Source organism: Plutella xylostella, chromosome 7 (assembly GCF_932276165.1).
Source record: "Plutella xylostella chromosome 7, ilPluXylo3.1, whole genome shotgun sequence".
NCBI classification, from domain to species: domain Eukaryota; kingdom Metazoa; phylum Arthropoda; class Insecta; order Lepidoptera; family Plutellidae; genus Plutella; species Plutella xylostella.
In genome coordinates this window covers 9,904,510-9,923,039 of record NC_063987.1, presented here as the reverse complement: position 1 = coordinate 9,923,039, position 18,530 = coordinate 9,904,510, and the positions used below count along the sequence as shown (strand labels likewise).

At 39.3% G+C, this 18,530-nt stretch overlaps 1 protein-coding gene across 1 annotated transcript in view; it reads left to right on the top strand.

Annotated features, from left to right (window-relative positions):
• Positions 1-18,530, top strand: part of LOC105383499 (dystrophin) — a 401,823-nt gene that overhangs the window by 47,490 nt on the left and 335,803 nt on the right. The window contains exons 10-11 of the mRNA XM_048622310.1: positions 11,713-11,789; positions 15,308-15,406. Coding sequence (XP_048478267.1) covers positions 11,713-11,789; positions 15,308-15,406 — 176 coding nt within the window. The remainder of the gene's footprint in view (positions 1-11,712; positions 11,790-15,307; positions 15,407-18,530) is intronic.

Sequence of the window (18,530 nt, the reverse complement as noted above, 5' to 3'; positions counted from 1 at the left end):
CCCTGCAGGTCCCGGGAGGTTCCGTGCCACTGACTACGAGCTATTTATAGCTCGTCTTTTGTGGGCGGGGGATTTTGTGCCAGATTTTAAACAATAAAATGTAGGTTTCTCTGCGAATGTCCCGCCTCGCTTGCCATCAGCTGGGCGACTGTTTATTGTTATAAAAAGAATCTGTAAGCACTCTTTTTATGCTACGCTTGGGGGTTTTATGCTCTAAAGACTGATCTGAAGGGCCGTTTGATGATTTGGTAAAAAACTAAGTCGAAACGATAAAAATGAATTTCACTGAAAATACTTTATTAATAGTGTTTTTTGGAAAATAGTTCCTGATATATATATATAATATATTTGAAGCTTCATGTAATTGATGTGATTAAATAATGTAGGTTTGTAGTTTTGAGGATCAAGACGCAGTTAGCGAACAATTCCGTAAACTGAAGCTAAAGGGTCTTGTACCTTGAAATAGTTTGCAATTTAAATGCTTGTTGTCCTCACTAAGTACTCATTCTGTGCCTCACTCTGAGCAGTGAGCATATCAAATTCTATTTAGTGTTATATACTGTAATAAATATAGTAACATGCTTATTGCTTATTACTATTTCAATTAATAGTTTTAAAAATCCACTCTGTAGATACTAGATTCAGATTTTGTAATGTAAAACATGACTTTCCTAGAACCTACCTGTGTAACTAAACTTTTTTAACAAATAAGGAACTTTAATACAAAAGTCGAACGTCTCCAGAACTTATGTATCCGATTTATTTTTGGATTACGTAAGTATGATCACATTTCAGAGTATCGTGCTCAATTGAAGTGGCTCCCAATTCGCCTTCGCCGGAATACCCACATTCTCAACATGTTATTCAATGTTTTGAATAACCCTACTTCCCCCCAATATCTCCGATCTAAGTTTTCATTCCTATGTTCCCACGGCCGAGCGTTGAGATCTACAGAGAACAAGATGTTGAGTGTGCCTGACCGCAACGCTGCTTCTTACAGTGACTCGTTCGCTGTGAAGGCGGCGTGTTTGTGGAACACCTTGCCCGTAGACGTGCGACTTTCACCTTCACTTGCTACCTTTAAAAAGAGCGTAAAGGATCACTATTATAAAACCTTAGGTTGGTAAATAATATGTATTATATTATATAGTTATATATGTATTTATATAAATATAGCGGATATATATTAAGTCTATTTTGTCATTTAGGTCATATTTAGGTATTATGTGTATTTGTATTATTATTATTTATGTAAGTTAAATAGGTAGTTAGTTTGTATTTTTCGTTTTTATCTTAGATATGTTTTAGTTTAGGTTCTTTCCACATTGTTTTTGTATAGCTTTTTATTGTATTAAAGGAGTTTTAAAACTTTAGTTTTCCACCAAACAAAGGTTGGTTGGAAGAAATTGCTTCTTGGCAATAAGCCCGCCTCTGTATATACTTACTATTTTTAAGTCCATTTTTGTAACTGTTTTTATTATTATACAATAAAGTGTTTATAAATAAATAAAAGTTTAAGGTCTACAATAGCTAGTCGAGTTCTGGCGTGGACCTGCAGTGGACCCAACTTTCTGTCGACAGTTTTTAAGTGGAAAAGTTACCGTTTGTTATTTACAAGAAGTTCCAACTCGGTAAAGGTACAGTTTTTTTGGGTTTTACTTGTGTTGGTTTTATAGCATTGCTGTGGGTTGACTTATTTACTTGAACAAGCATTTACTTTTAATGTATTTTGCAGAAGATAAGTTTATTTTCTTTTAACATAGGTACAACATCCTCATTGATTTGAAGTTATGGAATGGTCCGTTATACCCCAAGTTATGACTTGATTGTGAGCTGCCAAACCATTATCTAAAAAGCATTTAGCGCTGTTTTACAAACCTTTTACAGCAATTACAGCTGAAAGGCGCCATTATCGACTTAACCTAGTTTTTCCGCAAACATTCCGCGATTTTACAAAATGCCCGACGCCTTCACGGGACCAGCCGCCGTCTGCGGGACCAGCCGAGAATGTTAATTGGACATCCTTCAGGAAGCTCTAATCCAATGACAAGGGGTTGAGAACTTGAGAGGTACTTATTGAAGTGCTGCCGAAGTGACAAGTTACTACGGACCTAGAATTTTAATGCGAATTGTTCCTAGTTTATAAGTACATTTTGAAAGTGTACTACGTACTGGTATGTAATGTATGCGTAGCAAATCCAGACATATAATGATTGTAACTAAAAACCTAAAAAAATCAAACAAGTGTCATCTATTAGGTATCTTTTCGTTTACGGTTACAGAACAAACCGGCACCCACAGTTCACGGGTATGAAACCAGGAATATATGTTGCGGAATGTTACATTATACCCGAGGTAGGGCGGTCTGGCCGGTGTATGCTCTCGCCCGCATGCTTGCCCGCGCCCAGTACACACGTTTACTGCCCCGGGCCCACGAGGGTACTTTATACTGACGAAAAACTAACGATCGGGAGCTGTCGTGGAATAGGCACGTTTAATACAACGAGATAGAGTCGTGGTTCACGGAGCAGCGCTCCGAAACTTAGTTTTTCGTAATATAGAGTAACCCCCTAGTGCACGGTGCGTGTAGCGTCTAGGCAAACCTCGCAAGTGGTCCAGAGCCAGGGCGTGGCCAGGGCTGTCACTAGCGACAGACATTTGAGGGCGTTTTACAAAAGCCTTCCATTGCAGTCGTTTAACTGCTCAATTGTTACGTGCAGTTAGCGATAGGCATTGTTTAATTTGAGAGCTTTATTACTAGTATTAATGTTACAGCATCGTGAGCAGTCATAGTGAGTAAATAATAACATATTTAACAACAACAAAACAAATGTGATGAAAATATTGCAATTCACAAAATAACAGTGTTAAATAACATCCGTGCAGTGTAACAGCTAATGAAAATAAAGTAGAGACAATATTATTTCCACCGTAATTATAATAATAAGCAAATGTGAATAGCCTGCCCGCCCCTGCGTCTAGCCAGGGTTGCCACACATCAGTTAATCTGGCCAGGGTTGCTACACGTCAGTTAATTTTCCGATTTCGTGGTTCTCATAACCGCTGGCTCGCGAACCACTCGGCGCGCCGCGTCGCTGCACTCGTATGCAAATTAAGTTGATTTAAGCCATGCTTCTCGAGCGGTGCAATTTTTACCATCTCGTGGGAAATTTCACGGGAACTGGCCAGGTACTTAGGTTTGCTTAGCATTTGAATATTCAGTTTTAATCAGGTCAAAACTAAGTTTTACGTAGCTACTGTAAAAACATCGTAGCTATACTACGAAAAGCCATATTTGAAGTATAAATTTTATAGGGTTTTTGCAGATGAAGATGAATGGAGACAATTGGTTTTCGCATGATAGCGACGACTTATAATCACATTATAATGCAAAATCATAATAATAACGATAAAGCATGTAAATACTAGACTTAAATTTTTTAAATTCTATCCGTTGATCTATTCTCATATTTGTTATATTTTTTATATAATTTATCATGCTTTTTAATTTAGAATCATTTCGCTCATGAAGTAATTCCACGGGGTAATTCGTATATCTTTCGTGTCGTGACGTAATTTACTTGACGTTTACCGTGAGTCGTGAGTGACGTATGTTCGAAGTTGGCGATCGCTCGGCGCCTCTCTGTTGTCGCTAGTTCACACTCGAACAGATTTACGGCACTTTTACTTCTTATTTAGTTTTTCATTGAAACTTTATGAATAAAAACTACTAACTTCCTGTACTCGTAACTCTTGTCATTGCGAGATTTTTTACCGTTATTTTGATTGGGGCTCACGGTGGTTCAACCACATTCAACGGTATATATCTGGAAAATCCGTGAACTGTTTTTTGTGAAACTATTTGGAAACCTTAATGATCAAAGTTATATATTCTATAAAATACCTAATACCCTAGTTGAATACTAGTTAAATATATGAACTTCATAATAACAATCCCTAAATCCATCATCAACATCAACTTCTTAAACCCGCTTTACAGAACTTTACGGTCCCTTAATCAACATACGTAATACTACGTTGTAAGGTTCAAGTCTACTTTATCTATATAGGGCTTAAAGGATAGTCTTGTTGTAATTTTAAGTACCCTATTATAACTCTGCGATGTCACAGTGTTCGACAATATTCTCTGTCGGTCGGCATTCGTATGGAAATGTCGCACGGTTCCGACAAGAATGATTCGATTAGCTTCGAGAATAGTCGCCGCCGTCCGAGGGAAGGTCCTGTGTATTTGCTCCGGATTAAATAATACTCCGCTGATTATGTTATTAGTCGGGTTGAATGTGCTCAAGCTTATCTACCCATTGTGTCGCGAGCCGTTGGGTAGATTATAATTAGTGAAGGAGAGCTTTATACATGTGTATTGATTTGAAAATGAGCAATTTATTTACTGAATAATTAAACAAATATTGGCTCGATCTCTGATTATAAGCGTATACTTGAAATAAAGTCATTTTCTGTATAAAATATAGCCACTTAAGTATTTAGGTGCAATGTGCTGGATTCTTTAAAGACTGTTCATAATGTTATAGTTATCGGTGATATGAATATTGATATCGCAGTGAATAATAAAGACAAATACTGTGATGAATACCTCGAGATGCTTGCTTCTCACGCTTTGATGCCCACGCATTACCTGCCTACCAGACTCGATAGATCATGTCTCGATCACATTGCTCTTAGGTCTCGTTATATTGACAATACAACTCTTGTTCTTGACACTAAGATAACTGATCACGACCCAGTATTTATCAATCTAGTCTTTGACTCAAAGTCAAATCTAAGAAAACCACCCAGTATGGGCACCCGTACAAATACCGCAGCGGTAATCACTGCCTTAAAAGTCGCGGACTTCTCTCACATATTTAGAATAAAAGACCCTAACGAAGCTGCAAATACTTTGGTTAAAATTGTGTCTGATATTGTCAAAGATCATACTGTCATAGTAAAAATTCCTAGAAAAAAACGTATTTTAAAACCCTGGATTACCCCTGGCCTCCTGAGATGTATAAGACATAGGGATAAATTACATAAAAATGTTAAAAATAATCCAACCGACTCTAATGCAAGACTGATATATTGTCGTTACAGGAACTTTTGTAATAACTTATTGAGAAAACTAAAGCAAAATTTTCAAAGACTACAATTAGATGCTGCCAAAAATAATCCTAAGGCAACATGGGATGCCATTAAAAAGATAGCATACTTAAATAAAACCTCATCACCCTCAACAGATTTATTAAAAACTTCGAAAAATCCTAAGGCTGCAGTGAATGAAGTAAATACCTTTTTCGCTACCATAGGGAAAGAATTAGCCATAAAAGTGCAACAGCTTGGAACAATTCAATCATCAGGCCTTTCTTCTGCATGTTCTCAGGGTAGTGTTGTTGATTCTATGGCTATTGTCGTGGCTACTGAAATGGAGGTTGAACGCATCATACTGGGCCTGCGAAATAGCTCTGCTGTTGGATGCGACGGGATCTCGACGACTGTTTTGAAACATGCACGCCGATCCTTATTAACCCCGCTCACTCACATTTTTAATAATTGCCTACTGACTGGAATTTTCCCGGAATGCTTCAAGAGGGCACTTGTTCATCCAATTTACAAGAGTGGGGACAGAGACAGTGTTACTAACTATAGGCCTATTTCAGTACTTCCTGCGGTTTCTAAGGTCCTAGAAAAGTTATTAAACTCAAGACTTGTTAACTTTTTGGACAAACACAAAATAATATCCGATAGACAATTTGGGTTCCGCAGAGGGCTGTCTACTGAGGACGCGGTTCTTACAGTTACCAATGAGATTGTGAACAAGCTTGATTCAGGCAAGAAGTGTGTGGGGATCTTTCTCGACCTCTCTAAAGCCTTTGACACTGTCTCTGTCCCTATCTTACTGTCCAAGTTAGAAAATATTGGAGTGAGAGGGCTTGCGCTTGACATCTTCCGAAGCTATCTCTCTAATCGCTCTCAACGTGTAAAAATTGAGCAACACATTAGCGAAGATGAATGCCTGAGCTTTGGTGTGCCTCAAGGAAGTGTCTTGGGACCGACCTTATTTCTCATCTATATAAACGGCCTCTGCAATCTTCCCTTATCATTTTCCAAAATAGTCACATATGCGGATGATACAGCAGTTATCGTTCATGGTGACGACTGGCCTGAGACTCAGAGTAGAGCTGAGGCGGCACTGGATGAGATTGGCAAGTGGCTACGGAATAACCTCCTAACACTTAACCCATCGAAGTCTACTTACATCACATTTGCGCACAGGGTCTCATCCCAGCCGTCATCAGACGAATTTAGCATGGCAGTTCATTCGTGTGACCGCCCGGCTGGAATCTGTGGTTGCCCTCACTTGGTCCGAGTCCCTTTCACAAAGTATCTTGGTGTCATACTGGACAGCTCACTCAATTGGCATCAGCACATCTCCACTTTGGTTTCACGTGTGCGCAAGCTCATATATATCTTTAGGAGACTCAGAGATGTTGCAAACCCAGAAATACTTAAGACTGTGTACCTTTCACTTGCACAATCGATCCTGAGCTATTGTATCCCTGCTTGGGGTGGTGCAGATAAGACGGCCATGTTACGTCTGGAGCGTGCACAGAGAGCAGTCCTGAAGGTTATGACTCGCAAACCCATCCACCATCCCACCAGTCTATTATATGCAGAATGCAAAGTTCTCACAGTCAGACAGCTATTTATTTTGCAAACTATCCTCCGTAAGCATTCGTCTCTCTCGTTTAACAACTTAGTGGCCAAAAAACGTAGAAAAGACCTTATTTGCGATTTACCTACCAGCAATACAGCACTTGCTAGACGAAGCTTTGAAGTGGTTAGTTCACTTCTTTATAATAGAATAAGTAAACACGTAGTTATTTACCCACTTAACAAAATAAATTGTAAATTAACTCTGAATAAATGGTTGCTAGAAAAAAACTATGCAGATACGGAAAACATACTTGCTGTCCAAAAATAAATAAAAAAACACACAATCCAATTTAAGCATATACCTACCTACTTATTTATTATTATTATTTAATCCCCCCCTACCTCCTCCTCCCTTATTTAACTAACATTATGCATGTTAGATAACTAGAACTTAAGTAAATTATTAACTATATGTATAAATGAATAAATACAATAATTTGATTTTATTTAGGATAAGTTAATTGTAATTTTAAAATGTTAATTTTAATGTAACATAAACTATTTTTAATTTCATTTTATTTTTTTACTCAAATTATTCTGATGTATAATTTCAGGAAAAAAAATGAATTAATGAATTTTGTAAATTATTTTGAACTTGCTATGTCTACTTATTATCCACAAATTTGTCAAATACTGGAGGGCACTGACACCTAAATCTCAAGATTTTATCTTACCTTAGGTGTCAGAGCGACTACTTAATTAGAATCCCTTGCACCATGATAATATTATGTTACTTTACATTAATAATTACCTAATTTAAGTGCAAATGATTGATATAATAAATTACTTTTTTTTTTTTTTTTTTTTTTTTTTTTTTTTTTAGGTACTAATTTACGATTACGATTCGCATAGAGAATAATTTCAGAAAGTCAGTCTCTGATGCTGGGCGGTTATTAGCCGGGTGCTGTTCATGTTCATCAATCATCGCCCATTTGTTTAGGTTCTGTCTAAAACAGAAGTTGTGACTGGCGTAAATAATAACGACAACGATAGAATCAAAGTTGAATTGTGTGACGGCTTTTTTAACTGCGGATTTAGCGATGATGCGGAAGCCGCAGTAACTATTAAAAATAATAATTTAAAAAAATAAAAAACCGACTGCAAAAAACCACTAAAATGTAAGTAATAATTTAAGGTTTACACAAATTATATGTGACAGTACAAATATACCTAAGCAGGAACTGTTCTTTTTTGATGTTGGTGCAGTGACAAAGTAATCTGAAGAAATATGGCACCAACTTCAAAAAAGAACAGTTCCTGCTTAGGTATATTTGTACTGTCACATATAATTTGTGTAAACCTTAAATTATTACTTACATTTTAGTGGTTTTTTTAAAGTCGGTTTTTTATTTTTTTAAATTATTATTTTGTTTTATAGTTTTTAGTTTATTTGCGATAATTTTTAATCAAAAGTAAGATGCAAATGATACCAAAAAGTCCTACTAATCAATACGAATCATTCAAGCCTAAACACGAGGTAGTTGCTATACCGTTGAGGAGTTCCCTTGACTGCCTTCCGTTTCCATCATCAGATCAGCTCAAGGTCACCATCATATTTTATTGTTATAAGAACTATATTTACGTTCTTAATTTCATTAGAATCGGTTAATATGTGTCCAAAATGGAAATTCATACCCTGTTTTTACCCCTTTACCCACCCTTAGGGATGAGATAAAATTCTGAAAAAAAAATGGGACCACCTGGAAGCTCAACCCAATACAACAAAAAAGAATTTTCAAAATCGGTTCATAAACGGCGGAGTTATCGGTGAACATACATAAAAAAAAATATAAAAAATTAAAAAAAAATATCCCGACGAATTGAGAACCTCCTCCTTTTTTTGAAGTCGGTTAAAAATTAATATAAAATTACATGTGAATCATATCGATTGATGACTGTATAATTTACCTAACGGTAACGATTTTATCGCGTTATTAGGATACAGATAGAACTTATGCTGCATAAAACATACCGCTACCTACGCCCCCCTACTCCGACCAACACACGATGTAGACAGATAATGAGGAGCGCATATGAGTACCGCCGAGTACGTGACTCGCGAGTCACAAAACGAGTACAACATGCAGTAGTCACGTCCCCCCCCTTCCACCCCCCGCACAGGGGACGTGACTGAAAGGTCACACGACTAATGAAAAGTTGGGCCGTTTCGATTTGCACCTATATGAAAGTTGAACACGTATTCAGCAGGTGTCTAATTTGAATTTTAATATCCGACGCGGTCACAATTTCCGGTACAACAAAGTTGTTTAGGACAGTTATGTAAAACAACATGAAACGAATTTTCGAGCAAAATACCTACCATTATAAAACAACCAGTTTATTATGTATATGTACGAGGAAGCAGATAACAACATTCACGATACTACCGTGAGCTGTCCTGCAAATGCTATCGGCAACTACCTACCTATCGTGATCAAATGAGTATGGTAATAAGGAGTCCAATCTAAACGCGATAGTGTATTATTCGGTGCCTCCTTACCCCGAGATGGTCTCTTTAGGTGTCGCTGATCTGTTGGCTGCTCGCCAGCGGGGGCGGGGGCGGGGCGCGGGGCGGGGGCGGGGAGAGGAGACCACTTACTGGAACAACGAGCAATTTCCTTAATTTTTCACAGAGATTTACTTGTATCGTTGTTTAGGATTTTTCGAGTGGGAGAATTCCCAAGTTTGTAAATTTCTGGCTACTTCTATGTGTCTACGTGGTCCAGTCCAGTGTCATCTTTATGTAACTACGCTATCATACGAGTATGGCTTTCGGGATATGGCGAGCCCATCCACTTTTATCCCACTAACCCTATCCCTATATGCATTTTTTTTCGAAAGATCCCATCTCCTATTCTAATAAAAGAAAGAATACGTTATCGAATAATAAATATAGGAATGTCAATAGCAGCTCGCACGGCGCGGGTAATGCTAAGCTGATTACACACTGCGGAGTGAGCGGCCGCTAATGTGCTTAGTGTGCACCGCGCGCGACGCATGCAAGTTTCACGACCAGCACGAGGGAATCCCCAGCCTTTGTTTATTCGCTTTTTATACCCGACTCAAAGGGAGGTATTTTATATTTGATAGATATTTTAGTAATGGTTTCAAAGAAATATATTCTACTTATAGTGTTCTGAAAAACTTTACATAAGAGAGTATAGGCTTCATAACTAGGCTAATACCTTGCATCACACACAAATTATGTAGGTAAATTTTATAAATTCAATCATTGAGTGGTATGGTAGTTTGACATGCTAGTTACTAACCGCACAGTAGGTTCTTAGCGGATAATATAAGCTCACAATATCTAACATCCAACTAAATTAGAATTCAGTGCGTGTTTTCTTTGCACATTTTCATGGAAAAATACATGCCTTTGCGGAAAGGAAAATGGGTAATGTGGATTAAGCACTCCGATATGGCCAACATGGAGGAAGCTTTGTTTTCTGGCATCGGGGATTTACGAAGAATACTTCGATATTATTATCTCACTCACGAAACTCACCACCTTCAATGAATATACTTAAATAGTTTTGCTCTACACTACGCGTACAAATGTCTAAATTTTATAGCATTTGTTATTCTTAATTAAATTCATAATCATCCTAATCTAACCAATTCTAGATGATCGGGCAGCGCAGACATTAGCGTGATCCGATTGGTCCGTCGCGCGTGAACCCACAATGCTGACATGTGATTGGCCAATTAGCCAATACCGTCACACGCGACTAGAATCTAATGACGTCGTGTATTGTGGTCGGTTGAACATGAATCATGTATTTGATAATTGATATAAACGATAACTACACAGCTAGTTTCTTGACAATAAAAGTTATTGGAGACAAAGACAGTCGAAGTTATATCAAAATGTGCCGACAATATCTCATAGAGAGACAAAATCAATTAAAAGTAGTTTGTGAGAACGCGAGGGGAATACCCGTGGCAGAACTTATAACACAATAGGTACTGGGGCTGGGGGGCCACTCTATATGACGAAAAGCGAAGTTTCGGATCGCTACTGCGCGAGCCCCAACTTTATCTCGTTGTATTAAACGTGCCGATTGTACGGTTGCTCTCGTTAGTTCGTTTTTCCTCAGTATAGAGTGTTGGTTCTGCAGAATTTGACACAAAAGTTTAGTTCAAGTTCGTGATTGGTATCGATCCTGGAGCCACCTGCTGCCGGCTTCCAACTAACAGGCTGATGGAAACTGAAGCTTACTGTTATGAAATACTTACCCAATATCAAATAAGGCAAAGGTGTCATAAGAAAACGTTACTAAAAAACAGGAGATGCTTATCTCGTAAATGAATCTTTAATGACACACAACTTCAAAGTTTAGATTCTAGGATTTTATTTTAAAGTCTACATATTGAAAGTAAAACTAGTTCCGCTGCTAGTTACTAAATGGTGGCTTTCAAAATGGACCAATTGATTAATATCATTGAACATAGGACTAAAAGATATGATTTAAATAGTATATTTTAAATAAAAAAAAAATATCGTTAGTTATTTTGTTGTAAAAGACTTTAATATCTCATTCTGACTCATACATATGTATACAAAGAATAGATGTCGGCAATAAATTGTCGTTGAAATATGAGAACGATCGTGCGACACGGAATCGTTCCATTCCGACTAAAACAAATAGATTAGTTTGTTTTATTGATTTCACGGAAGTTTTACGTATTTTTCTTCCTTTAGCCTAATGTTTAATTCTGGGTTTGGTGGGATTTCGTTATATCCAGACTAATTTATATTCACATTGCAGTTTAAAGTAGTTCATACGTTCACCTACTGTAATCATTTTATTGTTAAGGTGAAATGTAAGGCCACTAGCGCTAACCAATTGATAAAAAATCATAACTTAATATTTCCCAAAACTGCCACGTTTCACGCCCTCTTCATGCTAATACAATTTTTTAGAACCCACCACCCAAACGGAAGCTTTGTTTTTAACAAATGTATGTGTATTGTTGCAGAGTGGCTGTCGGGGCGGCGCCGCTCGCAGCAGAGCCCGGCCGCCGCGCTCGCCGCCTTCGACACCAGCGTGCTGCAGGTACACACACATACATACACACACACACACACACACACATACACACATAAATACATGTACATACATATGTATTGTATAATCATCGTCATCAACAGCCTATTATGGCAGTCCGCTGCTGGCGGTAGGCCTCTCCCAAAGCATGTCACTGGACGCTCTGCGACGTGTGTGTGAAGACTCTCCCGAAACCATGTTCTAGGAACCTTCTATATTCACGTAGCAATAATAAAATCGTGAGATAACGTGATAAGGATTGTGGGTCTATTCTGTACATTTATCCTTACTACAATTATGGTCTCTTTTGTGACTGACTTATCCTCTTGTATTGATAAAGGTGCACAAGTTGATGCAGTTTATACTGACTTCAGTAGCGCCTTTGATAAAGTCAGTCATAAGCTACTAATAAAAAAATTGGAACACTACTCGATACATGGGACTCTGTTGGATTGGTTTAGGTCATATCTCGATGAAAGACTCCAAACTGTGTCAGTCAATGGTTACGAAAGCCAGATATACATTGCAACGTCTGGTGTGCCCCAGGGGTCCCATCTGGGCCCTATACTATTTTTAATCTTTATCAATGATATCTGTAATGAAATTCGTCATTGTAAATTCTCTTTGTTTGCTGACGACCTTAAAATATATGCCCAAGTTAATTCCAACAATGATGTTATGCTCATCCAACATGATTTGGATAGAATAAAACGTTGGTGCAATGACAATGCAATGGTTTTGAATGCTGATAAATGTTATCATATCAAATACACGAAAAAGAAAAATGTCATACCGTCCACATATACCCTTAATGGCAGACAGCTGGAGGAAGTAAGCGAAATCCGAGATTTGGGCGTGCTTATTGATAGTAGTCTGAAGTTCGATTCGCATATCAATGCGGTGGTTAATAAAGCGGCAAAAATGCTTGGCTTTATCAGGAGAAACACGAAAAAATTCAAATCGCCTACGTGTAAGATCTTACTCTACAACTCTTTGGTACGCAGTCAACTCGAATATGCGTCTACTGCTTGGAGCCCCTTTTATAGTAATCAATCCCAAAGGATTGAAGGTATTCAAAGGGCGTTCACCCGGTCATTAGCGTTCTCTGCCCCAAATATATCACATAGGAGTCCGTACAATGTTCGCTTGCAGTTTTTTAAAATGTGTACCTTGCGGGATCGAAGAATAATTCAGGATGTCTGCCTATTGCACAAAATTCTTAACCATAACATAGACTCGGTCTCGAATCTTACACCCATATCGTTAAATGTACCCTCGCGTTACCCTAGGTATCCTATAAATAAAATATTGGACCTTCCTTTTTGTAAAACGAATACGGGTATGACCTCTCCTGTTTGTAGAATGTGTAGAGAGTACAACAGCTTGAATACACAAGTGAATGGTCTCGACATCTTCCACGACAGCCTTAACTGTTTCAAAACCAAACTACTACAATTCTTTTCAAAATAAAAATAAAAGTTAAATCTTATTTATTGGGTTCATACCTACATCTCTGTTCTACTTTTTTGCTCACATTGTTATGTTAGATTAATGTATTAATATTAATGTTTTACTGTTACCTTTCACATTTTTAGGTTAATCTTTAGTTTAGGTTAGTCTTTAGTTTAGATTAAGTACTTAACTTATCGTGTTGTAGTATCGTTTAAGAATGATGTGGATACCTATAATGAGGCATACATATCAGTATTTTATAATAAGAAATACCTTTGTATTGTTCTATATGTATGCTGTTGGTGTTCCTTAATAAATAAATAAATAAATAAATATATGCATACGTGTACGAGCTTTAAAGAAAAGTTTCACAGAAAATAAACCGCAACCCAACACATGAGGACCCAAAAATAAACCAATTTAGGTCTCCGGCGCAAGAAGCTTTACAAAAACGTCACGAGCCCGATCCATTCCTTCCAGCATTCCCTTACAAGAAAGGAAATCAATAGGAAATAAAGGTCTCTCTAAAGTGGTATTTGAGTAGGTAACTGCGGCGCAAAGGGCACTGGCTGACCCCTGGGAGCCTGAAGGTCTGGAACTAAATGCCAGCTCTTTGTCCCTAGACTATAAATATAAAACACTGCTGTACTAAAATTTGCATAAAGGATCGCGCTCTACATTTTGTACCTAGCGACGCCCTGGTGCGCTGTGGCAACCCTAGTAAAAATTAGGTAATTGTGTACTTCTGTAAAATGTAGGCATATTTTCTGATCTTACAAAATTCCGCATGGATCTTTTTGAAATAAAGTACCTACCGATTAATGAGTTTCAAAAAGAGTTCTTCAAAGTTGGTCCGTTTTATGTTTATTTTTCTAGAGTGGTTAACAGGATAATTTTACATTACCTACCAATAATTTTATAGCACCTCACAGAGATCGTAACAATGTTCAATTTACCTCAGAAAGGTTTTCATCGATGTCATTTAGTAGCGGGCTGGTGGCGCAAATAATTGAATAGATGTCGCTACTTTTTTGCTTTGCGATTTTGGACAAACTTTATTTGCACCATTTCTTTAGAATATTTGAGAATCCACAGCCTGATTTTGTGCAGGTCCTTCAATCGGCAAACTTGTTGAATGGAAGAATTCAATTTACTTCCTGACTCGAGTCTAGACATTTAGTAAATATCAGTTTTGAGAAGAAGCTGTTAGAGCTTGGGCAATTCTTGGGAGAGGTCTGAGTTTAGCAATCATCAGACGATGATTCATATAGTAACAATTGCAATATAATATGTATTTCAAGATTCATCATTTATAACGTCAACACACAAGTAAATACATCCGCCATTTGAAATCGACCCCACGATTTATCAATTTCTTTTCATGAATGCTATTTTTTTACCCTGAATATCCTTCCTGAATCCTGGAGGAAAAAAGGAAAGGTTTTTCAGTAGAATGTGCGCCGTCAATGACCTCCAAGGGACCCGAAGTCTTTCCTTTTGTAGAAAAAATTGGAATTCCCACATGAGGAATATCGGTTACACATATAACAACGAAAATGGTAGAAATGATCTTAACAAATCACATCGATCTGTATTATGAGTAGAAGCGAAATTAGAAGGCTTCTATTTGCGCGTCATGTAAGCACACACAAAATTACTCTCTTCACAATCACTTAGCAAAGTCTCTGATCAGATCTCTCTCATCAAATCCGATCTCACCTCTCTCTCTCTCTCATCAGATCCGCACTAACCTCTCTCTCTCTTTCTCTCATCATCAAATCCACAGTAATCCACACTGACCTCTCTCTCTCTCGTCCTCAGATCCGCACTGACATCCCTCTCTCTCTCGTCATCACATCCACACTGACCTTTTTCTCTCTCGCCATAACATCCGCACTGACCTTTCTCTCTCATGAGACGCGCACTGACTTCTCTCTCTCTCTCTCTCTCTCTCGTCATCACATCCGCACTAACCTCTCTCTCTCTCTCTCTCGTCATCACATCCGCACTAACCTCTCTCTCTCTCTCTCTCGTCATCACATCCGCACTAACCTCTCTCTCTCTCTCGTCACCAGATCCGCGACTGGCTGTCGGCGGAGCAGGAGATGTTGCGCGCGCAGCCCGTGGCCGTCGGCGACTACGACGAGATCATGCAGCACCTCGACAAGCAGAAGGTAAGTGTGTTACTGCACCTCCTGCATTTGTTTTACCCATTGAGTGCCAATGGTACCACGTGTCACATACGAAATATTGCGTAGTCGGCATTGAATGTGTTAAGGCTCGTACACAAAACTGTAAATCGAATAACGACGTCACACTTTCTCCTATTTACCAAAATATCATGGTGTAACATTTATGGAGGTGGTAAGTAGGGAACGGCTCTTTTTTATTCTAACTCTATGTTTTTATGTTCTTTTTGACCTCACGTGATGTTAAGGGCAACGATGGTGTGAAGATGTAAACATTTCTGCATCACGGCAGAGCTTGGAACACCGGAACTATTTACCTATATTTGCTTAGAATTCTAATTATTTTACAAGTTTTAAAGGAATCTCAAAGGAATTTTCACGAAAAATTAAGACTTCAAAAGCGAAGTTAGAAGTTGTTTAACATTGTACCTTGTGCTGTTGACGCTATTGTTGGAAGTCGCTTTGTGCAGGAGATAATAGGGTATGACCGGGCGGCCAGTAGTGAGGTCGGTTCTCATTGTGAAGGACAACTTGTATAGAAAATTTCGTTAAATATTACTGTTATTTACTTTGAGAAGTGGTCATTAGTTGATTCAAAGTTTTCAACTTATTGCCAAAACTTTTATAAATACATAATAAGATTTTAAACACTCATGCCTGAAATCTCTTAAGATAAGAATGTACCTATTTTTTTTATGAAGTATGTTCCCAAACAGATTTGAAGTTGTCTTTTACTATAGAAATTTAAGATTCTTACAAGTTTTAACATCATCATCATCATTAGCCAATAATCATCCACTGCTGGACATAGGCCTCTCCCAAGGAGCGCCACAACACTCGGTCCTCGGCCTTCCTCATCCACCCACTACCCGCCACCCGCCTAAGGTCGTCATTCCAGCGGGCAGGAGGTCGTCCCACGCTGCGTTTGCCTGATCGTGGTCTCCACTCGAGAACTCGTCTACCCCAACGATTATCGGTTCTTCGGCAGATATGACCAGCCCACTGCCACTTCAGCTTGCATATTTTGACAGCTATGTCGGTAACCTTAGCCCTCTGACGGATAACCTCATTTCTGATACGATCCATCAGAGAAACCCCAAGCATAGCTCTCTCCATAGCACGCTGAGCGACTTTAAATCGGTGGACTAGTCCTACCGTCAGTGTTCACTCATTCTCTTCATCACTGGCAGGACGCACTGGTTCTTTCTTTGAGAAACAGCCCCAGAGGAAGTGGACATGGGCAAGCCCCGATGGTAGGACAAAAAACGAAATCGACTTCATTATGACTGACAAGCGGCACATATTCAGAGATATCTCAGTGATCAATAGGTTTAAAACTGGCAGTGATCACCGACTTCTCCGAGGTACTCTGAATATTAACTTCAAGCTGGAGAGGAGACGTCTGGTGAAGTCGACCCTTCGTCCCACACTGCACCAAATTAGAGCTGGCAACACCAGCTTCCAGAGAGAACTACAGAGCCGATTCGAATCGCTGGAAACCACTACTGATATTGACGCGGATACAATCCAAATTGTGAAGGCTCTTCGTGAGGTGGGCCACAGACATTTTAGCATGAGAAGCAAAAGCAAGGAGTCTAAACTTTCAAGCGAGACACTCGAGCTTATGAGGCAGAGATGCGAATTTCCGTCGGCAGGTGACACTTCGTCAGAACTACGGGTACTCAACAAGCGTATAAAGAAGCTGATACGAAGAGATTTCCGTCGCTCCAACACACGCTTTATAGAAGCAGAAATTGAGCAAAATCGGGGGTCAAAAGTCTTCGTTCAGCAACTTGGGAGAAGCCACTTGACGAAGTTCAGGTCTGCAGATGGTAATATCGTTGCCTCTAAGCCGGAGGTTCTTGCCGAAATCGAAGGTTTTTACGGACAACTTTATGCTTCACACGCGCAGAAGTCTGTGGCTCAGCTCACCGATTCCAGAGCGCCACTAATACGCCACTACACTGATGACATCCCTGACGTCGACATAGGCGAGATTAGGATAGCCGGATTTAGGATAGATGCATGAGCAGCTTAAAAACAACAAGGCTCCGGGTGAAGACGGAATTACTACAGAGCTTCTGAAAGCTGGAGGTATTGCAATCCTCGAAAAGCTCCAGAGGCTCTTCAATTCGGTTCTTCACAATGGCATTACACCGGAGGCATGGTCTGAGAGCGTCGTGGTATTTTTCTTTAAGAAGGGTGACAAAACCCTTCTGAAGAACTATAGACCGATCTCGCTTTTAAGCCATGTATACAAGCTGTTCTCAAGGGTTATCACGAACCGTCTTGCCCAAAAGTTAGACGAGTTTCAGCCCCCAGAGCAGGCTGGGTTTCGAAAGGGCTTTAGTACAATAGACCACATCCACACAGTAAGGCAGATTATACAGAAGACCGAAGAGTATAATCAGCCTCTGTGTCTAGCCTTTGTGGACTATGAAAAAGCCTTCGACTCCATCGAGACCTGGGCAGTTTTGGAATCCTTGCAGAGATGCCAAATCGATTGGCGCTATATCGAGGTGTTGAGATGTCTGTACAATGCCGCTACTATGACTGTCCAAGTACAGGACCACAAGACAAGACCTATCCAACTGCAACGTGGAGTGAGACAGGGGGATGTGATATCTCCGAAACTGTTCACCAATGCATTGGAAGATGTCTTTAAGACGTTGGACTGGAAAGGACGTGGCATATGTATAAATGGCGAGTACATGTCACACCTCCGCTTCGCGGACGACATCGTTATTATGGCAGAATCTCTGCAGGAACTCAGCTGGATGCTAAGTGGCCTAAATGCTGCTTCCCGACGTGTAGGCCTCGGTATGAACTTGGACAAGACGAAAGTCATGTACAATGCTCACATCAAACCGGAGCCGGTCGCCGTTGGTGAGGCAACAATCGAAGTTGTGCAAGAATATATCTACCTCGGGCAGACTATTCGGCTAGACAGAAGCAACTTCGACAAGGAGGCTGCAAGGCGCATCCAACTGGGTTGGGCTGCATTCGGGAAACTTCGTCGCATATTCTCCTCGGCCATTCCTCAGAGCCTGAAGACAAAAGTCTTCAACCAGTGCGTTCAAGTTTTAACAGCTTATTTACAATTCAAGAT